At 30.9% G+C, this 26,190-nt stretch overlaps 4 protein-coding genes across 6 annotated transcripts; 1 reads left to right on the forward strand and 3 right to left on the reverse strand.

Moving 5' to 3' along the window:
- Positions 1-1,368: 1,368 nt before the first annotated feature.
- Positions 1,369-4,636, reverse strand: LOC127250731 (geraniol 8-hydroxylase-like). Its single transcript, XM_051274153.1, has 3 exons — positions 4,127-4,636; positions 2,253-2,714; positions 1,369-2,100 (listed from the first exon to the last, which is right to left on the reverse strand). Exons 1-3 carry the CDS (start codon positions 4,556-4,558, stop codon positions 1,480-1,482), a joined length of 1,515 nt encoding a protein of 504 aa, XP_051130110.1. The 5' UTR covers positions 4,559-4,636; the 3' UTR covers positions 1,369-1,479.
- Positions 4,637-9,173: 4,537 nt separating this feature from the next.
- Positions 9,174-11,741, reverse strand: LOC127250734 (cytochrome P450 76C2-like). Its single transcript, XM_051274157.1, has 3 exons — positions 11,165-11,741; positions 10,144-10,605; positions 9,174-9,841 (listed from the first exon to the last, which is right to left on the reverse strand). The coding sequence occupies exons 1-3, from the start codon at positions 11,594-11,596 to the stop codon at positions 9,221-9,223; spliced, it is 1,515 nt and encodes a 504-aa protein (XP_051130114.1). The 5' UTR covers positions 11,597-11,741; the 3' UTR covers positions 9,174-9,220.
- A 3,812-nt stretch (positions 11,742-15,553) lies between these two features.
- LOC127250738 (pentatricopeptide repeat-containing protein At4g38150-like) lies at positions 15,554-18,421 on the reverse strand. Of its 3 annotated transcripts, none has more exons than XM_051274166.1 (3): positions 18,313-18,421; positions 16,632-17,613; positions 15,554-15,979 (listed from the first exon to the last, which is right to left on the reverse strand). In XM_051274166.1, the coding sequence occupies exon 2, from the start codon at positions 17,586-17,588 to the stop codon at positions 16,659-16,661; it is 930 nt and encodes a 309-aa protein (XP_051130123.1). In that variant the 5' UTR covers positions 17,589-17,613; positions 18,313-18,421; the 3' UTR covers positions 15,554-15,979; positions 16,632-16,658. The 3 variants fall into 3 exon arrangements, with proteins under 3 accessions (XP_051130123.1, XP_051130124.1, XP_051130122.1); XM_051274167.1 differs by having other exon boundaries at positions 16,656-17,588; positions 18,313-18,399; XM_051274165.1 differs by having other exon boundaries at positions 16,632-17,588; positions 18,313-18,399.
- A 1,035-nt stretch (positions 18,422-19,456) lies between these two features.
- Positions 19,457-23,378, forward strand: LOC127250443 (uncharacterized). The gene is made up of 12 exons (XM_051273726.1): positions 19,457-19,592; positions 19,703-19,830; positions 20,863-20,924; positions 21,033-21,291; positions 21,379-21,462; positions 21,539-21,621; positions 21,726-21,909; positions 21,979-22,058; positions 22,146-22,287; positions 22,380-22,484; positions 22,629-22,757; positions 23,194-23,378. The coding sequence occupies exons 1-11, from the start codon at positions 19,457-19,459 to the stop codon at positions 22,734-22,736; spliced, it is 1,371 nt and encodes a 456-aa protein (XP_051129683.1). The 3' UTR covers positions 22,737-22,757; positions 23,194-23,378.
- Positions 23,379-26,190: the final 2,812 nt, after the last annotated feature.

The raw sequence follows: 26,190 nt of genomic DNA on the forward strand, positions 1-26,190 counted from the left end.
CGTTTTAAATGAAAAATATATCAGTTTCTAAATATTTTAAATTAAAAAATAAACGTTGACTAAGTGTTCTTTAAAATGCAATAATATAATTTGCTATATAATAAAATATACAATTGATTTTAAAACACCAACTACCCTAAAGGCTTTATTATGTTTACATGAGTCACGAGTAAAAATTAAAAATAAAAAATCGAATTTAATAATATATTTATAGCTTCGATTATCGTGTTAATTGGGTCAGCTTCGATTATTATATAACCTACAAAATAAATATTAATACTACTTATAGCATAACACATTATTCAATTCAAATTTTTTATTATCAAAAAATAAATTTTACTCTAATTAATGTATTTGAACTAATATAATTTATTTTTTAATTAGAAAAAAAATTAAAAAAATAATTGTATAAACCCGAAACAAAAATAGTAATTTTATAAAAAAAAATAAATTAGTATAATTTTAAACTGGGTTGCGCTCGTGCCTATTTTTTAAGTCATGTGTTTGCTAACATATCTCCGTATTTTATTTATTTTATTTTTCAATTGTGATTTGCCCCTATAAACAACGGAAATAATAAAAACAATAACTAACCATAATTACATAAGTAAATTTTCAATTACATATATTTATAATTTTTCATGATTCGTCGGTCCTAATATACACACAAACACGTATATTCTTAATATTATAAAAGATAAAAATATAATTTACACATATTAACACTGTGTATATAATATATATTTATCCACTTAAAAAAATAATAATTCAGTTCGGTTTGAGACCAAGTCTGAAAAACTAGGCCCGAGCATCATCCGTTTTGAAATTGAGTTGTACCTTGTTAGGCCAAAAATTTTTTAAATTATTATTTTAATTAAAAAAAAAATTCCTCAAATGATACAAGCAAAAATCAAACCTACAACCTATCATAGGTGATCTAAATACTTTACCATAAAATCATATCTTATTTTGGTAAATTATATAACACCCTTTTAGATTTTACTAAAAATGCATAAAAATATATATATATAAACATTTCATATTTTATTTATTACGTTCAATTAAAATTTGTACAAAATTTTTAATTCATCCAAAAATGATATTTGATTATAAATACGAACCTAATTATTTAAGTTTTATATAAATAAAAATAAAAATAAAATATTTAAAATATACATTAAAAAATGGTTCTAAGAAATGTCAATTTACTTTGAGTTTATATATATATATATATGTGAATACTTTTTAATCTCTATTTTTCACAATACATATATATATATATTATGCATATGTATATAGTTTTATATTCAACATCTATTTCACTTCAAAAATATTGAAACTATAAAATATAAAAAATATGTATATACATAACCAAAAGTAAACAAACCCTATATTAAATATTAATTAGTTGAAAATATGAGTACATACATGAAAATGAAAATGAAAATGAAAATGCAAGTAGTTTATTAGGAATATATATTAGACATATAAGTTCGAATCGAGCAATCGAGCATTAGGAATGGCAACGAGGGGAACACTCTTCCTCAATATCATCCCGAATGTCTCCGACATATCAAGTTTCTGATCATTCGGTAATTTCCAATCAAAAGAATGCACAAGTGAAGCTAGAAAATACATAAGCATTCTCTCCGCCAAGGGTAGGCCAGCGCACATCCGTCTCCCCGATCCAAATGGAAGATAATGAAATGTATTACCACTAAACTCGCATTCGCTGCCTAGAAATCTCTCGGGGTTGAACTTCAGTGGATTATTCCAAAAATGAGGACCCTTTTGGATGTAGGCAACATTTATGGAAACCATGGCGTTCTTAGGAATGGTGTAGCCCCCAACTACGGAAGATTGGGATGGAGATCTCGGGACCAAAAGGGGTACGGTAGGATGTATGCGTAACGTTTCTTTAAGAACAGCATTTAAGTACTTTAGCTTAGGTAAGTGGTGTTCTTCGACAATGTTGTCTAATCCTACAACCTCGGATAACTCCTTTTGCGCCTTCTCCATCACCATAGGGTTGTTCATAAGCTCAGCCAATGCCCACTCCATTGTAGTCGCAGTTGTGTCGGTTCCACCAGCAACAATATCCTACAAAATCCACAAGAGTTTGAGTAAATGTTTCTTGAAAGAATCAAATGAAAATATATGGATAATTCATGTTTTGATTAATTTAAACTTTCAAATAAGATGATCATTTAGTTTTTTTTTTTTTTTTCCAATTAATCATAATTGAAGCGTACCAACATCAAGCCTTTGAGTTGTGTGTCACTTATCGAATCTTTCTCTTTCTCCTTTAACTCTAACAAGATTTGAAGAAAGTCTTTCTTCCCTTCTTCATTAACACCTTCCGATAACTTCTTCTTGTGCTTTTCAATGATATCATTGAGAATCCTATCTATAGTTTGCAGATAGCTCTCTGTCTGTCTTTTTATTCCCTGAATATCGAGTCCTGCCAGAAATGGATAGAAGTCTGAAATATTTGGCTTCCCGAACAAATCAATAAGCTTAGGGATAATCGCGCGAAACTTCTTTCCATATATTTCCTCGTCTTCTCCTTCAAGCAATTCACCCCACAGCAAACTAGTTATTACATTCATCTCGGTTTGAAATGTTAGCAAACTAATCTCGACAGCTGCCTTTCCATTCTTATAAACACGTTGAATGGCCTTCCTCACCTCGTTCTTTCGAAGAGTGTAAGAGACCTATACATGAAATAAAATTAAGATGTGACTTTGTGAAGATATTGATATGAATCGAGGTGGGAAAAAAAAAATATGGGGATGAAATTAATAATAGATTGACCATTAGAATAGAAACTCTCGGCACTAAATCCTCTACTCCCAAATTTCTCTAGAGCTAAACACATGGAAGAAGAAAGAGAAAATATCGACTTAAAAGGTCAAAGAATTGAAGGCTTCGCCAATAGACTACAGTCTCATTCCCATGTAATATATAAATTTTAATAACTAATATATATCTTCAAAATTATAAAATTATACATTCTTTTTAAAACTGCTTGTGGTTTATGTTAGAAATTATAATGTATAGAGTATTTTATATCATTTCAATATAACTTGATGAAATTTAATAATATAAATTGTACATACTAATTAAGACTATTCTCTTCTCGTCGATGTTTTTTTTTTTTGTTTGTTTGACCACGCGATCTCATAACTTTAATATAAATGCATACTAATATTTCGTAGAAAATATTCAACAACTATTTTATATAAAAATTCAAGATAAAAACACAAATTAACCAAAAAAAAAAAACTCAGACACCACAATAATAAACAAAAACAAAACAAAACAAAATCAATTGCACGTGAAGGAAAGTGTCGAACAAAATAAATTATATTATACATATACGCCAAATTTTTTTCTATTTTTCTTTAGTTTCGCCTAGTTTAAGTAATCTTCTGTATACAATTTTTATTAATGTATAAGTGTGTTCTTTTAACAAAAAAATACACATATTTTTTTAAAAAATATTAATATATCACACACATTCATTATTTTTATATTCTCTACACAATTTTTTATACCTCCCATAAAAATATACCCCTTCAAAAAATAAAAATAAAAAATCTAAATTATATCAACTAAAAAACTATGAAGCATGACTAGCAAATAATTGAGATAGATGGAGTACCTATACATAGAAGATGCAATTTTCTCGAGTAAATAGCACATCTTATCATTTTAGTCATGTAAGTGAAATCGGCTAGAAAATAATCATCTCACTCATTCTAATAATCCTAAATTTGAACATAGCTTAATGAAGCGTGCATTGTCACTACAAAAAAATAATATATTTGTAACGGAATTCCGTCCCTAAAGTTCACGTAGCTAAAGTAATTTCATTTCTAATTCCGTCTCTAATGTCATTAGTAATGGAAAAAGTAGATTTAGAGACAAAAAAAATTTTGTTACAAAAATAATTTTTTCTTGTAATATGTGGATTCTCAACGCGTCACTTTACCTAAGGACACATAAGTGTTACATGCAAAATTAAAATAATAAGAGCGCAACGACCAGTGAGATAAAGTACTATTTCAAAAGAATTATGTCTACGAATAAACGACCAAAAGTAAAGCGATTATATAAAAAAAACCTCAAGGCTTTTATTGCTTAGCATCTCGCGCACAAAAACCTTCCTCATCGCCCTCCACTCGGAGTTGTTGGGCGACCACGCAATATCCTTCGCGCCATAAGTCGCAATCATGGCAGCAACCGGCGTGGACCTGTTGGAGAAAACATTATCTTGATCTCGGACAATCTCCTTCACAAGTGACGGAGAATTGATCACAACACAAAGCTTGTTGCCAAGACGAAGCATGTAGATTTCTCCGTACTTGCTCGCGAGTTGGGAGAACTTACGGAGCATATCAGCGCCGATAAATGGGAGATAGCCGAGGATCGGCACACCACTTGGCCCTGGTGGGAATTTTGATGCAGATTTGGACAGCAATTTGAAGTAGCAGATCGAAAAAATTACTACAAGAATTGAGACTAATGTAAGAATTGCTTGAGAGAACTGATCCATTTTTATTTTTTCTAAATTCGAGTTTTGAGTTCTGCAAATTTCAGTAAGGAATGACTGCGTATTTAAACTACTGGTTTGTTCATGTTCTAGAATTTTCATTAGATAATTGTTCGTCTTGTGGTTTTGCAAATTACTTGCTTTATACGGAAGGTTGTCTGCTTTGATAGTTTTAGATTTATTTTTGTTTGGACGTCGGATTCGCTTGGATTCTTACGATCCTCCAATTTTTTTTGGTCTCAAATACATAAAATCAATTACATACTACCTCCGTCCAACTCTAAGGGTCTCATTTACTTTTTACGTATTGATATTTGAGTATTAATTATTATATTAAAACGTAGTACAAATTAAGAAATAATTAAAAAAAAATACTTTCATTAGTGTCTTATAATATTAATAGAATGACATTTGTACAAAAAAAAATTATACAAATATAGGGATATTTTTAATGTTAAGTACAACGACGCAAAATATAAATATGACCCTTAGAGGCGGACTGATGGAATATATTTTATTTTTTATGTTAAATTCAAAATTAATATTATCTTACTCCCTCCATCCCTTTTCAATGTACCATTTGGGATTTTATATTAGATTAAAAAATAGTAGTAGTATTTTATTAGCAAGTGGAAGTATGTAAGAAGTTTTGATATTGTTGTCCCGTATAAATAATTGTATATGTAATAATATCTTTGTAATTTAAGTAAAAGTCAATGATATTTTGGTATGAGTGTAGAATTACTTTTGTTAAAATAAAAATAGATACTTTTGCAGTAAGGCAATGAAAATGATAAAAAAAAAAAAAAAAAGAAAAGTATTTTGAATTAGAACGAAGAGGGTATCAAGTTATATTTATATCTATATGAATCGCTAATTACAATTTAAAGTTTATTATTCAATGTGAAAACTTAGAGTGTGTTTGTTTAGTATTTTAGAGTGACATAACAATATATAATATATACTCATAACAAAATTTAGAAAAAAAAAAAATGTTAACAAAAACACACTAAAAATAAGATTTTCACAATTTTTATATATACCTCAAAATAAAAACACCTAAAACTATAAATTTCCGAGCACACTCTGAGTTCGATACAAAGTCGCATTTCGTATTGTTGTTGTTTAATTTTTATGTGAGATGCATCTCATACACACATGTATACATCATCAATCCTTGTCATCATCGTCGTCTTCTTCTTCGTCCTCCTTCCGCCAATTTGCCTCACACTTTGCTATCAAAACTTCTTGTCCTCTTGTTTTTTTGTTTGGCTTTCGTTCTTGAATCCCATAGAAAATTTAAATAATATTGCATTTGATAAAATTGAATATATATTGAATGGCGAATGTTTAATATACATTTAAGTCTATATTTGTTTGATATTTATTTCTCTTTGATTTGCTTTTCACCTTTCTTTTGAAGTTATGTGTTGAGTATATATTAAAAATGCACACGACATGTTCATAAAATTGACTCAATTTGAATTATTTGAACTTGTCAAAAGCCTACATGCTATAAACTTTGTGTTTCTTTGAAGAAAATTTTTCATATTTTACTATTTAGACTATGCGTTTTTTAAAAAAATAATAAAAAAAAATACTCCTATAATTTTTCTTTCACAAAATATCTTATCAAATATTATTATAATACCAAAGTCAAATCAAATTTCCCAAACCAAACTCAAAGAAACACACATGACCAAACTTCAGCTTTATCGGTTAAAGAATGTTTAGCGGCTTGTCGAGCATTTGACAAACTCACACCATTCATTTCAAATAGGATTTGTCCCGTGGACACACGATGAGGAAAGACCCCAAATGCTATGCATTCAAAGGGGAGAATTGGCCATTCAATCTTGTGAACTAAAATTGGCAAGTTCTCTGAGATTAACTGAAGGAAGGGGGGCATTGAAAATCCCGAGTGTGGGGAACGTGTTAAGAAAATTAAATTAATATTTTATATCAAAATTTTTTATATATTTTCATAATACTATTTATACATCATTTTTAAAGAAAAATTTATTTCAAAAAAAAAAACACTAAAAATACTTTTATAATAATTAAGTAAATAAATTTTTTTAAATAAAAATTAAAAAAAAAAAATTGCTGTAAGAACTAATTTATTGAAACAAAATTTTCGATTTATGTTGTGTCGAGCTCAAATCTTTTAACAACCCGAACCCAAAAGGTAAACATAAAAAGCTCAATTCAATTCGACCCTGAACCCTAAACCAGTTAGTTAACAATTCTCGGCCATATAAAAATGGGCCACGCCTTGCAAGGAACAAAGGATAGCAATAAGATCAAGTACTCTCAAAAAAAAATTCGATTATAATGTTCTATTTCTATCTTTTTCTAATAATATATATACACATTCAAAATTTCTCTTTTTTTCATAAAAATACTTTATTGACTAATAATACATAATATGTATAAATTTTTATATTTTTTTAGTTGTATTATATAAATTTTTAATCATGTATATTACATTGTAAATAAATATCAATTTATTTCCAAACATCAATCAAATACAGAGAAAATTGCAAAAAAAAATATCCTATGTATACTCCATTATCACTTTTGTCCTATATTTATGTTGCTAACAAAATATATCTCACATGTTTGAAAAAATCGCTATTTTTGTTCTTTAGCCGCGTGTGACGTTCACACCACGCGCGTGACCGCGTGAATAAAGGATATAAATAGCGAATTTTGCAATGTGGAATATATTTTGCCAGCAACATAAATATATGAGAAAAATGATAATGATATATATATATAAGGGATATTTTTTTTTTTGCAATTATCCCATCAAATACACACTTAAATAGTTCAGCAAAATACAGACATTTTGTATGGTTCAGCATCTTTAGTTTAAATAGTATTTTGACGAAATACTTTAATTAAAAACCGTACTTACAAGTAAAAACAAAGTCATAGACTATAGACCGTTTAAACATGAGTACTTGCTCTCAACTCAACGAAGATTATGCTATCGAAACTCGCCTAACAAGTTCATATAATTTGTTCCACAAACACAATAGGGAGCAGCGAAAACCAAATCGAGAAGAAAGAGCTAACCACAGAAAACCTATAGCATGTGCAACAATAACTCCTTTTTTTTCCGAAACTACACATCAGCCAAAATTCTAAGAAAGAAAGCAAACAATAGTCCCTAAATTCCAACTCGAACCCATAGATAGACCTAATAATGTTCTAGCATCATAAATGATGATGGGGTATTTGTCTTTGTCCTCGATGTTGTCCAGAAATTAAAGAAGCAAATGAAATTATCTACGATGTTGGGGACTCCCGTTTGCGGATAAATAAATTAATGATGTGTTTCCCTAATAGCTTGAGCTTTTAGATCAGACGGTCGTTCTACGCATCCGATATGATACCAAAGCCCTAGTCTTACATGATGGGACTCGTTGGGGACTCTTGTTTGCAGATAAATAAATTAATGATGCATTTCTCTAATAGCTTCTGCGCATCCAACAAATGTGAAACTCTAAATGACATTCACATATAAAAACAACTAATGCAAGCATCTGTCACCATCCAAAGTTAGCAAGAAATTCGGGCACAAATTTTCAACCACAAATGCAATTTTTACTTGAATCAACGTGGTTTGGATTAAAAACTCTAGTTGTAAGTGTTCCATATTCCTCGAGCACAAGTGCTTCAAAGTTCTTCAGGTGAAAACCACAAAAGTGTAGGCCTATCAGACGTGTTAGAAATTTTGGGGGAAATAATGAAATTGTCTTGTTGATCATTAAAATAAAATGATCTATATATCGATAGGCTCAAATCTAATCTAAGTAATCTAATTTATAGACAAAAGCAAATCTAAATATAAATATAAATCTATTGAATTTAAAACTGAATATCTAAAATATCTCAATAATAGCATGTTTTATACGTAACAAAGAACTAAACAAAATTACACTACCAAGGACTTCAAAATTTTAGAAGGGGTGTTGGTATGGTCTTGATGCTACATTAAAATCAGGATCATCCTGAATCTATTTTGTCTGTTCGATCAATTTTTATTGTGAATCTAACTATTGATTTTAATCGATGGTATATTAGGTATTTTAAAAAATAATAATTGGATGGTCTTTAATTAAGAAAAAATCAATTTGTTGCAGATGACCTTTTCAATGACTTGCATATTAGATATATTAATTTTATTTATATTTAATAAGGAGTGCCACATAGTACTTTGACTAAAACATAGTTATCCCTTTTTTTTTAAATGCTAGCTATTAGGAATGTGATGTGTCTACCTTTGTCAAAATAACATTATTAATCAGCCTATAATTCAGCTCTTTACTTAAAATAACATTATTGACATAAATATTATTTAGTAAACTGTTGACTAAAATTTCAGTTTGGTTCAAATATATAGGGTGTGTTCTTTTGTGAGTTTTATCAAAAATTTTACTATTTATATTATTTTTTTCCTACAAAAAAGATCAAATCAAATAATTAATTTTTTGACTTTATACTAAAAATTTATTTTACATTCAAAATATCATATCAACTTGTATTTATATCATATCAAACAACTATTCAAATTCAATTTTTTTACTATTAAAAATCCAAACTCAAAAACTCAAACCCACGAACAAACACCAGTTTATTGTGATCTGGGAAGATATGTTACATATATAAGTTCGAATAGAACAACCTAGCATTAGGAATGGCAACAAGGGGAACACTCTTCCTCAACACCATCCCGAATGCCTCCGACATATCAAGTTTTTGATCATTCGGTAATTTCCAATCAAAAGAATGCACAAGTGAAGCTAGCAAATACATTAGCATTCTCTCCGCCAAGGGTAGGCCAGCGCACATCCGTCTCCCCGATCCAAATGGAAGATAATGAAAACTATTACCACTAAAATCACAATCGCCGCCTAGAAATCTCTCGGGCTTGAATTCCCGTGGACTATCCCAAAGACGAGGATCTTTTTGTATGTACGCAACATTTAGGAAAACCATTGTGTTTTTAGGGATGGTGTAGCCCCCGACTATGGAAGATTGGGATGGAGATCTTGGGACCAAAAGGGGTACTGCCGGATGTAGGCGTAATGTTTCTTTAAGAACAGCATCTAAGTACTTTAGCTTAGGTAAGTGGTGTTCTTCAACAATGTTGTCTAATCCTACAACCTCGGATAACTCCTTTTGCGCCTTCGCCATCGCCGTAGGGTTGTTCATAAGCTCAGCCATTGTCCACTCCATTGTAGTCGCAGATGTGTCGGTTCCACCAGCAACAATATCCTACAAAAAGCACAAGAGTTTGATTCGATGTTTCGTACAAAAATCAAATAAATATGGTGGTGGATCCTATGTTGATTGGCTCAAATCAGCATATTTGACCCAATCAGCATATGTAATAAAGATATACAGCATATATTACATACATGATAGCATATTTATAACACATCATATTTGATTCAATGTTTCTTGAAAGAATTAAATGAAAATATATCGATAATTAATGTTTTGATTAATTTTTAAATGTTAAAATGAGATGGTCATTTAATTTTATTGTTTTTCAATTAATCATGATCGAAGCATACCAATATCAAGGCTTTGAGTTGTGTGACACTTATCGAATCTTTGTCTTGCTCCATTAACTCTAACAAGATTTGAAGAAAGTCCTTCTTCCCTTCTTCCATGACACCTTCCGATAACTTCTTCTTATGCTTTTCAATGATATCATTGAGAATCCTATCTATAGTTTGCCGATAGCTCTCTGTCTGTCTTTTTATTCCCTGAATATCGAGTCCTGCCAGAAATGGATAGAAGTCTGAAATATTTGTCTTCCCGAACAAATCAACAAACTTAGGGATAATCGCGCGAAACTTCTTTCCAAATATTTCCTTGTCTTCTCCTTGAAGCAATTCACCCCACAACAAATTAGTTATTACATTCAGCTCGGTTTGAAATGCTATTAAACTAATCTCAACAGCTGCCTTCCCATTCTTGTAAACTCGTTGAATGGCCTTCCTCACCTCGTTCTTTCGAAGAGTGTAAGAAAGCTACACATGAAATAAAATTAAGATGCGACTTTGTGAAGATATTGACATGAATCGTGGTGGAAAAAAAAAATGGAGGAAAATAATAATAGGTTGACCATTAGAATAGAAAAACTTCCTTCATAGTATTATTTTGAAATATTACAAGATACTTTGTGCGAAACCAAAACTCTAAATCAAACCTAATAGCCTTGGTTTTGAAATTGTACATATATATATATTTTTTATAATACAGCTTGTGTTTTTAGAATCCATAAAAATCTCATATCATAATCAGAAATTTTATAATATAAATTTTGTTAACAATTTTATAAAAGGATCCAACAAAAACCATAGATTGTTGAATAAATTAAAATTTCAAAAACTTTTTAAAATTTGAATTGAATAATTGAGATAAATGAAGTATTGTAGATATAAGATGCAATTTTCTCAAGTAAGTAGCAATATCATATAGAAAATAATCACACGTAAGTATTACACACAATATTAGAATTATTAGAGCGCGACGACGAGTGAGATAAAATACTATTCCCAAAGAATTAATGACTATGTATAACGAAACCTCAAGGCTTCTATTGCTTAGCATCTCGCGCACAAAAACCTTCCTCAACGCCCTCCACTCGGAGTTGTTGGGCGACCACGCAATATCCTTCGCGCCATAAGTCCCGATAAAGGCAGCAACCGGCGGGGACCTGTTGGAGAAAACATTGTCTTGATCTCGGACAACCTCCTTCACCAGTGACGGAGAATTGATGACAACACAAAGCTTGTTGCCAAGACGAAGCATGTAAATTTCTCCGTACTTGCTCGCGAGTTGGGAGAACTTACTGAGCATATCAGCGCCAATGAACGGGAGATAGCCGAGTATCGGAACACCCCATGGCCCTGGTGGGAATTTTGCTGCAGATTTGGACAGAAATTTGAAGTAGCAGATGGAAGAAAATATTACAAGAATTGAGACTAATGTAAGAATTGCTTGAGAGAACTGATCCATTTTTATATTTTTCTAAATTCGAGTTTTGAGTTCTTCAATTTTCGATAAGGAACTAGTGTGTATTTAAACTACTAGTTTTGTTGATGTTCTAGAATTTTCATTTATAATTTGTTAGGCTTGTGGGTATGTATTTAAACTACTAGCTAGTTTGTTCATGTTCTGGAATTTTCATTTAATATATAATTGTTAGCTAGGCTTGTGGTTTTGGAAATTACCTGCTTTATACGAAAGGTTGTAGGCTTTGATAGTTTAAGTTATATGTTTTTTTTTTTATAACGTAGGAACCCGTAGCCACTACTCGTCGAGTACACTCTGGGTAAACCCTCAGGCTGAATCTAATACCTTGTAAACTAGGTCCGACAAGGCAAATCTCACTAGGCGAACCGTTTAAGTTAATATGTTTTGTTTGGACGTTGGATTGGCTTGGATTCTTACGACTCTCCAATTTTATTCTATCCAAAAAAACATTAGATTGATTACATATTTTTCTTTTCGTCCTATTCAAAATTAATTTTATATTTGAAATATGGTATCAACGTCGCATGAATCACTTATTAGAGTTTAAATTTTATTATTCTCAACTTCAAATCGCGACTCCTATGTTCAAATACAACATTAGGTAGATGGAATTTTGATAGCTTTTTAACTAGGCATGGATCAGCCGTTGATCCGATCAAGTCAGCATGGTGCTGATTTGACCGAATCAGCATCTGTTATACATGTAATCAGTATATATCTATGCATTAGCATATTTATAATACAATGTAGCTTATATTATAATTCAGCATATGTTCTATTATAATTTAGCATATGTTGTACAATGTGTAAATATACGTTGATTTGTATATGATATATGTTGATCCGGTCAAATTAATCAGCACCATGCTGACTTGGCTGCATCAGCACAAAACCCGTCGCTTTTTTAACTTGTTTTGAAAATAAATGTTGGATGTTTTTTAAATAAGTAATTGATACATGTAATGTTTTCAATCGAAAATAAGTTTCAATACTTCCTCCATCCACTAATTTAGGATCGATGTGTTTGGTTAATGGTTTTGGAAGTTTGGTTGTGGAAGTACTTAATTGTTATTTATTTATGATGTCATATATATACATAATTTAAATAAATTTAAAATATGTATTTAAGTATTTCACAAAAGTAAATTATTCGATATGGATGTGATCTTGTAAAGAATAAATTTTATATTATAAAAGTAAATAGATATATATATTTATAATTAACATAAATTAAGTTGCTAAAAAATAAAGAAAAAAAATTAATATGCATAAATATATTCTTTTATTGAAAAGATTGGTAGAAATAGAAAATTATAAATGAGTCTCCATTGATAAAATATTTTTTAAAACAAATGCGAGCACAATGAGTAAATGGAAGTGGAACTAAAGGCACTTACTATTTTCACATTGGTTAATGAATAATAATATTATATATATACGATAAAATTTTGAATTGAAATAATTGTTTGATGTAATATAAATATTTATTTATGTAATATTTTGAATATAAAATTAGATTTTAATTTAATAAAATTAATAAAAATTGAGTGTTTGATTTGATCTTTTAAAGGAAAAAGAAAATTAAAATAGTAAAATATGGATAAAATCTTACAAATAAGCACGCTCTAAATATCCTTGTACAGTAAAAAAAAATAATAATTTAATAGAATTGAGGTGAAATCGTGACCGTAAAATTAAGAGTTAAAAGCTTCTAATAAATCAACTTTCTTATGCAACTTGTTATAGACAAATGGAGACAAATAGTTTGGAAAGAAATTAATGTCGATCCCTTTCACATTTGTTGTCCTATTTTATTATATTATCTTCATCATACTCAAATCAATGGTGTGGGACATATGAAAATTATATTACCCCCTTCGTCCAGCCAAAATATATATATTTATTTTTTGCGAGAAGTTTAAAAAATAATACTTTCTCTGTCCCAAAAATATAGTCTTATTGTGTTGGATATGAAATTTAAGAAATATTGATATTATATTGATAGTCGGTAAAAGATAAGGATAAATGACTTTTTTTCTCTTTTGAGTATATTAGTGTAAAAAGCAGTGGTAATTATGTAATAATAATGAAAAAGTAGGGATAGTTTTACGGTGATATGGTTATTTATGGAAATGAGACTATTGTTTTGGTACTGACAAAAATGATAAATAAGACTATTATATTGGGACGGAGGGAGAAGTATTTTAATTGTAGCAGATAGTTAAAGAATAATATAAAGATAATTTTGTTATTATTTTTTATGTAAAAATAATGATGTAATAGTAAAATATGAATATTATTTAAATAGTTACTTTGTAATTAGAGAGACCAAAATAAAAAATATATATAATTTATGAGTAACGAAAGTAGTATTATATTTTTTAAAATACATAATTCCATACTCAAAAATATACTCATAATAAATATGTTTCTTTGAACATTTTTGAAAAGATTATCAGAATGATCGTTTCAACTAAAAAATTAAACTAATAGGAATACATATCATTAATTATTTTTCTAACATACGAGAGTCCCAACAGCATATTGTATGGTTGTTATATAAAATTTTATGTGCGATGTGACGCGACTTCTCCCTCGGCCCATCGCATACACACAAGTACGCGTCATCAACCCTTGTCATGTCGCAAAAAAAAAAAAAAAAAAAAAAAAAAACCCTTGTCATGTCGCCGCCGTGGTCTTCCTCCTTCGCCAATTTTCCGAACATTTTTCTATCAAAACCTTTTGTCCTATTGCGCTTTTTTGGCTTTAGTTCTTGAATCCCGGTGAAAAATAAAAAATAATACTCCCTCCGTCCCGTAACAAGGGTGGCGTTTGTTTTTTCAAAATAATGACATTTGTGTAATATATTGTAAGTTGAAAGGGTATTTATTATGTTATGTAGGTTATACAGTTACTAAATTAAAAAATAGTAACCTTATATTTGGACGGACGAAAATAAAAAAAAAAACGGTAAAAATATTATAAACGCAAGTAAATTATTTGCAAATTCAACTCGTTTTAACTTATTTAAACTTGTATGCTAAGCTAAACGAGCAAAACACAAATTTGTAGTATTCAGAAACAAGATTTAGCTTTATTGGTTAAGGATTATTAACAATTTAGCTTTAAATTGAATCTTAATTGCCCAGATGAAATAGTATTTTTTTTATTGAAAACCGATACTCTTTAAACATAAGTAGTAACAAAGATGATGCAATCGGCCTAACAAGTGCATATACTTTATTACACAAACACAATAGGGCGCGGCGAAAATCAAATCAAGAAAAAGCTAACCGGCAAAAAACCTATAGCACGCGCAAACAAAAGTAATGTTCCATTTTTGAAGCGATAATTACACCATAAGTAATGTTCTAGCATCATGGATGGTGATGGGAAACTTGTCTTTTTCCTCGATGTTGTCCATAAATTAAACAAAGCAAATGAAACTATCGACTCGAAACTCTTCATGACATTCACACGTAAAAACAACCAATGCAAACATCCGCATGTCGCCATCCAAAGTTAGCAAGAAATTCGGGCATAAATTTTAAACCACAAATGCAGATTTTACTCAAATTAACTCCAATTGGATTCAAAATCTCTAGTTGTAAGCGTGTCATGTTCCTCGAACACAATTGCTTCAAATTTCATTAAAGTGAAAACCACGAAAGTATCCGCCTATCAGGCATATTCTATTCCTAGACAAAGAATTAAACAAATTACACGACCAGGGAGTTTAAAATTTTACAAGTGTAAAATAGTGCTCCTTGCGCCGCTATTGATCTTAGGGATAAATGTTTTATAGTGCCTTTTATCATTTTGATCTTTAAACTGAAGTTTCTATGGAAATAGTCCTAAATCTAATCCACGATGGTCTATGTTGTAAACATGTACAACAAGAATAGGTAAGTTCTTGCAATTTTTCATCATTCAAGACAATTGTTCAAAATTATTATTTCACTAATTAGATAAACATGTAACCCAAATCATACATATTCGCTCACACGTATTCACTGATGCTAAAATAGTCATAGACCTACAACTAATAGTGTCCAATGTACGAAACTTTATAGCTATCCAAAATTTTACTAATAGTCCTCAAAAAGGAATGTTTTTTTTTTCTTTTTTCTTGATGATTCTTTCGCTATCAAGTAGATTCGAAAGAGGAAAGAAAGAAATTGAACTCCTGTTTTGTTCATCTAGTTAAAAAGAAAAAAAGCGCGTCACATACCTCTAGAAGTCGGTTAGAAGTGATCTTCTAATAAGAGAAATCTTTTCTATTTCGAAGATGTCTAGTGTTGAATGCTCATTGCCCCATTTCCATGTAGACCTGAACTATGTGCCACATTTACTTCATCGAAGTTCCTGCACACAGTATATTCTAATTTATTACTTAATAAAAACTAAATTAACACAAGATTCTCCGCCTATTTAGCTAGATGAACAAACCATATATAGATACTAAGTTACTAACATTAAACATTCTACTATGTAATTAATAAAGAATCAGAACAAACTGTATTCTGCTTATTGAGAGAAGCCATCCAAAACTATACAATACGATCTATACAAAATCACTTTTGTAGTTAAACAAAACGTTTTCAAAAACCTTATATCCTAGCCAATTAAAATTATATCCCAACAAAACGAAAAGCATGCAAATCATAAATAATCAACATAATATTAAATATGTAGTAGCTTAGTTCGTCTCATGATTTATTTTCATGTTAATTAACCCAGTCAACAAACAGTAGAAATACATTAAACATTTATATGCTGAATCACGCTATAAATTTGTTGGAGTATGATATAAATAACCCACAGACAAAATATGGTGAACTGAATCATCCTCTGCTTAATTAAAATAACCCATTATTGTATTTAAAAATATTTTAAAATGTCAATAATTACTAGGCATGAAAGACATAATTACCCCAACTGAAATACAACAAATGCACATATGTATAAAAACGAATGTCACCGTTTCAAAATGGCACAGCATTGTTTATCAAAATACCAAGTTAAAAGGAGAATGAAGAACCCGTCAGAACATAGACATCTTCGAGGCCTTCTTCCCCAGGATCGCCTCCCAAACCAATGGCAAGAAAGGCCCTTTCTTATCCAAGTATTCTCGGACAGGTTTCTCCTCGAAAGCAAATCCTCTCTCCCTCATCGAACCAATGACATTCTTTGCCTCTTCCAGGCCCTTCTCCCTGCAATACGCATCGACTAATCCCGTGAAAGTTTCCAAATTCGGGGAGTGCCCAGCTTCCAATGCTTCAAGCGTGAACCTGTGCGCGTCATCCAACCTTTTCCCACTGTACAACCCTCGAATCAAAACCTGATAGCTGAACACATTAGGGACCACTCCATTGCTCTGCATTTTCTTAAAAATTCTTACTGCATCGTCAAACTTGCAAGCCTTGCAAAAGCCTTCCACTACTGCCGTGTACACGATGACCTCCGGGATTGTACCCTTCTCCCGCATCATTCCAAACAGCTTCATTGCCTCCTGCACCAGCCCATCTTTACACAGCCCGTCAAGCATGGCCACGGCATTAGGGATCAACCCTGTCTCCTTCATCTTCTTAAATATCTCATCGGCATCCTCTGGAGCAGATGCTGTTTCGGCAGTTTCTGATTTCCCATCCAGATCAGTTCTATTCACCATCTCAGATTTGGGGTTGGGGTGCTCCTGTTTACTCTCGAAACTGAGCTTGAACCTTTCCAAAAAATCAGAATCAGTCTCGCCTTTAATTGAACTTCGGTTATCATTTTCGCGGATAGGGTTAAACTTTGGGTGACGAGAACTTGGGGATGGATGAGACTGCCTTCTCAGAGGTCTGTTAGGAATAGGTTCCGGGGGGTTACTAGAACGCCCTCCACTATCATCGATAGAGGAAAAGGTGCGTATGTTGCGAAAGAGATGTGCTGTGGAAAGAGATCGCAGCTTAGTTCTGAGCGCAGTGGACATCTGAAGGAAGGAAGATGATGAGATTCTGCAAATTTTGAAAGAAACTTTCATTTAACCAAAAGAAAGAATCAAAATTCATAGGAAAAATGCCAAAACTGTCAACATGAGAAAGAGAGAGTATATATCACCATGAAATATTTCAACTAAACAACAAAAGCAAACTCCTGAAAGATAAATTAAATCCCTTACACACTATACTAATCAATAAACAAGTGCATCCACAAGGTTCAAAACATACATATATATATATATAGGTATATATCTAAACTCATATATCCAAACAAAAACATATCACACTATACTAACTTCTATAGCACAATAGCAGAGCTTCCAGAATTGGACGCAAATTACAATAAATTAGAACGCCATTGGGTTTCGGATTGTTGTAATCCGGAGAAAATCAGCAATTTCGCGTGCATATCAAACCAAAATAAGGTACATGATTCAGTAAATTAAATCCACCAGTTTCTTCAACTTTCTGCTTTAGGATTTAGGCAGAACTAACAAAAATGAAACCCTTACTATAGTCAGATGGAATAAATATAGGATTTAGGCAGAACCAACAAAAATCAAACCCTTACTATAGTCAGATGGAATAAATCTAAAATTAACACAATCAATTACAACTAAAACCAATTAATTCAAGCCCTAAATATCCATCGCAACCGGCAATGAAATCGATCACAACAAATAATTCAAAAATTAAAGTCAGGATTGAACTTACAAAGCTTCCTACGAAGCTGCCGACGTCGACGGAGGCCGGAAAAGAAAATCACGACGAAGCCAAGAAAAAGCATAGACGACGATACGAAATGATTAATATATTAAAATGAAATATAAAAATATTAAAAGATAATATATAATAAATTATATTTAAGATTAGGGTTTATCGGATGGGCCGTTCATTTCAACCCGCGGCCCGTTAAGGTTGACCCGTCTGAGGCCGTTTAGCCCAATTTTATAAAAGTGGAATGGGCGGGTCGACCCAATGTTTTATTTATAAAAGTGGAATGGGCGGATCTACCCAATATTAGAGTAAAAATGCACAAAATACTCAATATTTTATTTATTATTTTTTATTAATGTAAATAATATTTAGTTTTAAAAAAAGTCTAAGCAAGTTTTATACAAATAAAAAATACAAAATATTTTTTTAAATAATTTTTTTAATAAAATAAATTAATAATCTATTAATCCTTTATTTTGTAATTTTTGGAGAGATTTTTTTATCTCATTTTAATAAAAACTAAATTATTGATCAATTATTTATTTATTTATTTTATTAAAAAAAAGTATTATCTAATATATTTTACTTTAGATTTTTATTTGAAATCAAACATCAATTTTGTTCTGTTTCGTGTCAACCTTACATTAACACAACGAATTTAACGTATTTTTACGGCAACATGGACATAATAAGTGGGACGGAGTATTATATAGTAATTTACTTTTAGGGTGCATTTGTCTGGTGTTTAGATTTTGAATTGAAATTTGAATAGTAAAAAAATTAAATTTGAACAATTGTATGAACAGGTGTTGATATACAAAAATAAAAAATAAATATTTAATTTAATATTTTTTTAAAAAAAATGGGATAAATAGTTAATTTAAAATTCAATCCTCCAACAAACACATCAAACACATCCTTACTTTACTTCATTTGGACGGAATTACCCAACAAAATCCGTTAGAATTTGGATTCCCAAATTACCCCTGCAGTTTAATGTTCTTTTACGAAACTACCCCTATCGCGGCGCCAAGAACAGAGGTGATTTGCCTACTTTTGAATACTCACTTGGATTCGATTTTGTTGTCACATTTCGCATAACAAAATCGGCACGCGAACCACTTTGTTGGTTTTCTCCAAGATGATTGTAATCGATCCAGAGGATGTCGAGACTTTCAAGGCTGTAACGGGAGTTTCCGAAGCCATTGCTATTGAAAAGCTTGAGGCATTGTTTTCCATTTCGCTTTTATCGATCAGCAACCGCACTGCTTTCGATTGTCTTGATTGAATTTGCTTGATTTGAATGTTTATCTTCATATTTTCGTGTTTCTTGATCGTAAATGCGTATTTTCGATTCAATTTCGGTTTTTATTCGATGTTCCTTTAGATGGTGTTCGATTCGAGCTTCGGCAATTGTACTCGCTTTTTGGTGGTAGTCGCGTTGGGGTTTTGGTGTTTCTGAATTCGATTTTATTAGTTGCTGTTACTCGATGTTCTAAAGAAACTTGGATCGTGGCATTTGTGGATTTGAATTATGAAAGACCTTGAAGTTTGTGAGGGTTTTGGATAATTTCTGCTTTGATTTACGACTTTTCTCTCTGCTTTTCATTATGAATCTGAGGTATAATTATAATGTAATCTTAATTTAGGTCTTGATAGAACTTGCGCAAAGAATCCATGAGTTTTGATTTAGAGGACTATTGGTGATCTTTGGATTCTTGTTTGAACATAAACATATGTGTACAGAATACTTTTTTGCAGATTAAGGAAAATGTTAACGGTGACTAAACAAACTCGTGGAATTTCGCGCCCTTCATATCATGATTCTTGTTGTGCATTTTTTTGCATTGCGTCGATTAATTTAGGCAATTCATTGAGTGTGATGTATATGAAATTTTCATTTCGAAATTTGTGGATAAGCCTCTTTTTCTCTTCTTGGCTAGCAAAGAATCTTGATTTATTCAAATGCCATTAATTGCATGTCTTCGATATCTTGGTTCTTTTTTTGTGTATTTGTTTTCATTGTGTCGATTAATTTCAGTAATTCATCGAGTGTGATGTATATAGAGTTTTCATTTGGAATTTGTGCTTAAGCAGGATACACCTCATTTCCGCTTTTTAGCAAAGAGTCTTGATGTATTACAACACCATTAATTTCACGTCTTCGATATCTTGGTTCTTGTTTTGTGTATTTGTTTGCATTGTGCCAACTAATTTAGGAAATTCATTGAGTGTGATGTATATGAAATTTTCATTTCGGAAGTTGTGGATGAGCCTCTTTTCCTCTTCTTTGCTAGCAAACATTCTTGATGTTTTCAAATGTCATTACACGATTTGAAGAAACCTCGTTGTGTACATTTTCATTTTTCATTAATCAGCCAAGTAGAAGAATAGAAACCTTTGTATTACAGCCCTGTTCAAGAGTTCTAAAGAAAGATTTACTATCCGGAATCATTTTTGTATTATGTTCTAAGTTTTCATCTTTTGTTGCATTTTCTCCGGTCCTTGTTTGATTTTGAATTCATAGTTCTTTATTTTGTCGAGCAGGAGAACTCCGGGAACCTCAATGATGCTATAATCGCTTACCTCGCCGAAGCAGATGGAAACTTGTTAGTGTTGTTCAATGCAACCAAAATGTTCTAGGCAGTAGTTCCATATATATATTTATGATTATTATTGACATTTTTTAACATCACATGACATACTTTCTCTTCCAGAATTCGTCGACCATCTCGTTCTGCTTCTCAATTAGATATCACTGATGATGATGATGAAATGCCTATTGATATTACATACATTGACGATGAACTACCCGATGAATCCAAATGCTCACCTTCATCCTCATTAGAAACTCCTCCTATGGCTGTTGATGTTCCTGCTGGCCGCGAGGATATAGAAGAAGAAATGGTGAAAGCAGCCATTGAAGCTTCCAAGAAAGATTCACCAATGTTCATTGAAGAATTAGAGGAATTTTTGGTATGCAATACACTAAGACCATGAATCTAGCTCTGTTGACCTTCTAAAATTTGCTCTCATCTTTATTGTCGTCTTCATTCGATACAGTTTGGTGCTGATTCCACTCCTCGAGCTGAACCGACAAACCTGGAAGATATTGCACTTGCACGTGCAATTGCACAGTCACTTCAGGTTTCCTCTTCTTCTTTTGTGCAACGTGCGAATCATACATAACTTATAGTCGCGCTAAAGTTGAATAAAAATCCAGACTGCAGAAGAGGAATGTCACAGAGATCTCAAATGGAAATCTGAAGTTCCAGAAGAGTCGAAGAAATCACCATCAAATGAAAGGTTAATACCTCCAGCTAGTCAAATGTTTAATGGATTACATTAGAAGTGTGCCATTGCTAGTTTAATGCTTCCTGCAATTACCGAATGTGCATTTGGTGGTGTAGGCCCCAAAAGAGTAAAGAAGTTATAGCCGAATATTCGATTACACATGTCGATGAGCATGATGCTGCAGATAGCTCTAAAGTTTCGACACCAATCTCACCTACTATTGTTGATGCAACTGAATATGGCAAGGAGATAGATGAAATATACGTTGAAAATTGCTTGCTAGCATTACCATCTCCACAGGTTATCTCTTACTCTATTCGAAACATTCTGATCACAGCAACTTCTTCAATTACAATGAAGTAAATGTAGTCTGCAGATGAGGATGAATACGCCGCAAGAAAGTCATCTGCCATGAAAGAATCGACAATGCAATGCTGTAGATTCGGCAGGTAAACTGCCTCAATACATCATAATCTAAAATGTATCTGCACGAATTTGCTCGATTGAGTTTAAACTAACATTTGGTGTTCTTGCAGACGATTTCCACCTGAGGTTGGAAGTTCGTCGCTCAAATCTGAAACTGGCGAAGATCAGGATAAGACATTCCTAGTAAGATGTATGAAGAGACAACTATATTCCGGCTCCAGCGAAACTCCCTGCAGTGTCGAAAATGTTAATGTTAGATCAGATTTATCAAATTTTTCTGCACTCCCTTTTAGCTCAGTCTTCTTCATTCATTCGACATTTCTTTTTCCCATTTTTGTTTACAGGATGATGATTCTCCTGCTTCACTACAGCTCAGCAGACTAAAGAAACTGAAGGCCATCGAAACTTTTAAAGCTTCTGATTTGTACCTAAACCTGCGCCAAGGAGAGGTAAGTAGTTTCGATATTTTGATCTATTGCTTAGTTCGATTGTTATTCACTTTTGACACGTGCTTTTCGATTGATTCCATATGAACTTTATCATTGCATAAAACGCTTTTTCTCCGAAGATTACATGTTTTATATTAGCTTCAGGAAAGCGAGAGGCTCGGAAAAGAAGATTTCGATCCTCAGAAGGCGACACCTGATGATGAAAATGCCGTCGCCATTGTTGGAAGGCTGAGTGACTATTGGCAAAGATAATGGATTCTCAAGTCCAACAAGGTATGCTATAATTTTTACCATTTGAAAAACATTCGATAATAGAGGCGAGCGCGCTTATAAGTATCGTATGCAATGTTTTTAGGCGTGATATTATAACCATAGGCATAATGATAACTCGGGCGCGCCTTCCTTCAAAAAATTCTTTATGATCACAAGTTTATGATACGAATAATTAATCTAAGTTTGTGCAGAAAAATAGCGACCGGGAGTGAGCTTATAAGTATTATATGCATTGTTTTTAGGCGTGATGTTATAACCATAGGCATAATGATAACTTGAGCGCGCCTTCCTTCCAAAAATTCTTTAGGATCACAAGTTTATGATACGAAGAATTAATCTAAGTTTGCGCAGAAAAATAGCGACTGCGAGTCTCCATATTATCTGAATAAAGAATTAGATGATGGTTTGTTTTTGTTCTTTTTTGCCAAATTTTCAGGCAATCGAGGCGGGTCGAAGGTGTAGCTCCGGCTCCGGCTCCGGCTCGGATTTCGGGTTAGAAAAATATAATTTTTTTTTTCTTTTTTTTTTTTTTTTAGGTGAAATAGTAGATGAATGTTTCTAATAAGGTTGTAAGCAATATGTTACAAAAATAGATGGTTTGTCCCAAATTTTGGTTTGTAATGTCATGATTTTTTTGAATGAATCAAAATCTACGAAAATAGCAAGTTCAAATCAATTTGATTTGGGGTTTAGGATTTAAAAGTTTTTGGACTTATAGGTGGAATTAATAAATTTAAAAATATATTTTTTTTTGGATATGGTTAATTTATAGTATAAGAAAATATATGTGTATTAAATATGGCTTATGTAAATAATACTCTCTCTAATGTGTTATTTAGAAATATATTTATGTTTGCTGATAAGTGTGTAAGTGATTAATGACTGTGTTTACCTAACCGTTCGAGTTTTTAAGTGAGACGGTCATTCAGTATCCGACATAAATAAAAATAGTAAAAAAGTAATTATTATTATTATTATTTAAAGTAAAAATAAAAAATATATATAAATAAATAAAATTATTTATTATTAATAAATGATACTTCAATTTAACGAATAATACAAATTAGATATAATCGAGTTAGATAATAGGGACGTGATAGGGACGAATGTGGACCGTTGGATTTGTTCGGTTCGTACAGCTTATCATATAATTGCAGTGATAAGGCGGTAAGATAACGACAAATACAGACAGCCTTGCACACGATAATTGTTTATGATTTTTCTGAAGCTCCTGGGACCACAACGCCACACGCCTATTAAATTGGCTGTCTGGTGTTGGAACTCCCGGCCTCTTCTACTTATTGTTTCTAGAAAGCTCTATTAAATTAAATAGATATTGGATGCACCGAGATGCGTTTCTCGAATAAGTTCCTTTTCCGTTTTAGTAAAATAAAGAAATAAAAATATCTGACACGTAAGATTCTTGTAATGTCGCGTGTACTGTGCCAGCTGTCAAAACCTTTACCAAACGCCGTCGTTTACTGGTGAAAATTACAAATCTGAATGGTACACTTTCGACTCAAAATTGTCTTTCCAAAAAAAAAAAAAAAAAAAAAAAAAAAAATTGCTCCTATACTTTAAAAGATATTACATGAAACTACTTTGTGATTTCGAAACTTAGCATAAATCCTCATTTTACTTTAAAAAATTGCATGAGGCTCACTTATACTTTCAAATATATTGCATAAAACCCCCTGCCATGCAAAACATATAGATATGAAATCATCTTCTTATCACATTAGGAAAGTTTCATGGTGGTGGGGTTTCATGCAACGTTTTTTAAAGTATAAAGGGGTACCATACAATTTTTAAAGTAGAGGGAGAATTTACGTGAGTTTTGAAACCACAATGGAGTTATGGGCAATTTTGCCCAAAAATAAAAAAAAAGTGTGTTTTGTTTAGTGAAAGTATTTTTAGGTAGTGTGTGTTTGAGGGATTGGATTTTGAGCTAAAATTTGAATAGTAAAAATTTTGAATTTGAATAGTTATACGATATGATATAAATAAGAACTGATGTGATGTTTTGAATATAAAATTGATTTTTTTAAGTATAATACTTCCTCTATTTCAAAACAAAGTTACCATTTTCTATTTTCGTTCGTTTCAAAACACGGTTATCATTTCTTAATTTAGTAATTGTACTACATATTTAACATAATAAACATTCTTTCAATTTAAAATATATTACACAAATTTCATTATTTTTATATTATACTATGCTAATAAGGGTATTTTTGTCTTTTTTATTACAATCAAATATAATACTAATATTAAAAAATCTACGTGCAAAAAACAAATGTCACTATTTCAATGGTACGGAGAGAGTATAAAAAAAATGAAAAATAAGCGTTTGATTTTTGGGGAAAAATTTTTGTGGAAATATTGAAAATCCCACAAAATCTCTCAAACAAACACACTCTTATAAGATATATATAGATATATATTTATGTGAAATATTGAAAATTTTGTAAATAAAATAAAATTAATAAATATGTGTAATATATTAATTTTTATAATGAAAAATATTTTTTGAAATTAGTCGAAGAATACACCCAGTGTACTACTTATTTTTTGTATTATTGTGTTTAATATTGAAATATTTTTATACTTGTATAATTTATTTTAAAAGATATTATTAAATTTGTATTATAAAAAATTAATAGAGATTTTATTAGTTTTTTTTATTTATAATATATATTAATATAATAATTAATATTTAAAGATTTATACATAAAAATTCAATAAAACACTTCATTTAAGACATAAACAGTACTCTTTCATTCCCTTAATAATTTATCTATTTTTTTATTTTGTTCCGTCTATATCATACAATACCAACTTTTATTTTTATTTTATCCTAATATTTCTAAAATTTCGTGTAAAAAGTAAATGGATATATAAATATGGGACGGAGGGAGTATTAAAATTATATTATCTAAAATGTCATATTACTAAAGTAAAATTAGTGAACAAATCGGGATTGAAGGATCAGTAATACTTTAGTTATCCAAATTAGACTAAAAAATCAATTTGCTTAAATAAATCTCAATAATATATACTCTCCATATAGTTTTTACATTTACATATTTTTACTTTCGTTTTTTCAATTCAAAAGTTTATATTTTATTTTTGGTAATTATGAATTTTACCACTAATTTTTAATATATTTTTTGACAATTTAATCTTTACATTATTATATTTACTAGCTACTATTAAAATACAAATATTTTTTAATCCGCATGCTAAATGTAAATATATATATACTCTATTCGTCTCAATATAATAGTTTTGTTACCATTTTTGTTCGTTTCAAAACAATAGTTTTATTTTCATAAATTATCATATAACTATAAAACTACATTTACTTTTTTATTATTATTATACAATTGTCACTACTTTTTACACTAATACACTCACAAGGGCAAAAAAGTCT

This window comes from Andrographis paniculata, unplaced genomic scaffold (assembly GCF_009805555.1).
Source record: "Andrographis paniculata isolate CXL003 unplaced genomic scaffold, ASM980555v1 Contig37END, whole genome shotgun sequence".
Classification (NCBI taxonomy): domain Eukaryota; kingdom Viridiplantae; phylum Streptophyta; class Magnoliopsida; order Lamiales; family Acanthaceae; genus Andrographis; species Andrographis paniculata.

Coding starts and splice junctions, on each gene's coding strand:
- LOC127250443 (XM_051273726.1), top strand. CDS start 19,457: ATGATTGTAATCGATCCAGAGGATGTCGAGACTTTCAAGGCTGTAACG. Junction 19,831..20,862: donor CTAAAGAAACTTGGATCGTG/GCATTTGTGGAT, acceptor TTTGTCGAGCAG/GAGAACTCCGGGAACCTCAA. Junction 21,910..21,978: donor TAGCATTACCATCTCCACAG/GTTATCTCTTAC, acceptor AAGTAAATGTAG/TCTGCAGATGAGGATGAATA.
- LOC127250734 (XM_051274157.1), bottom strand. CDS start 11,596: ATGGATCAGTTCTCTCAAGCAATTCTTACATTAGTCTCAATTCTTGTA. Junction 10,606..11,164: donor TAAGCAATAGAAGCCTTGAG/GTTTCGTTATAC, acceptor TTTCATGTGTAG/CTTTCTTACACTCTTCGAAA. Junction 9,842..10,143: donor AACTCAAAGCCTTGATATTG/GTATGCTTCGAT, acceptor TGCTTTTTGTAG/GATATTGTTGCTGGTGGAAC.
- LOC127250738 (XM_051274166.1), bottom strand. CDS start 17,588: ATGTCCACTGCGCTCAGAACTAAGCTGCGATCTCTTTCCACAGCACAT.
- LOC127250731 (XM_051274153.1), bottom strand. CDS start 4,558: ATGGATCAGTTCTCTCAAGCAATTCTTACATTAGTCTCAATTCTTGTA. Junction 2,715..4,126: donor TAAGCAATAAAAGCCTTGAG/GTTTTTTTTATA, acceptor TTTCATGTATAG/GTCTCTTACACTCTTCGAAA. Junction 2,101..2,252: donor AACTCAAAGGCTTGATGTTG/GTACGCTTCAAT, acceptor TGGATTTTGTAG/GATATTGTTGCTGGTGGAAC.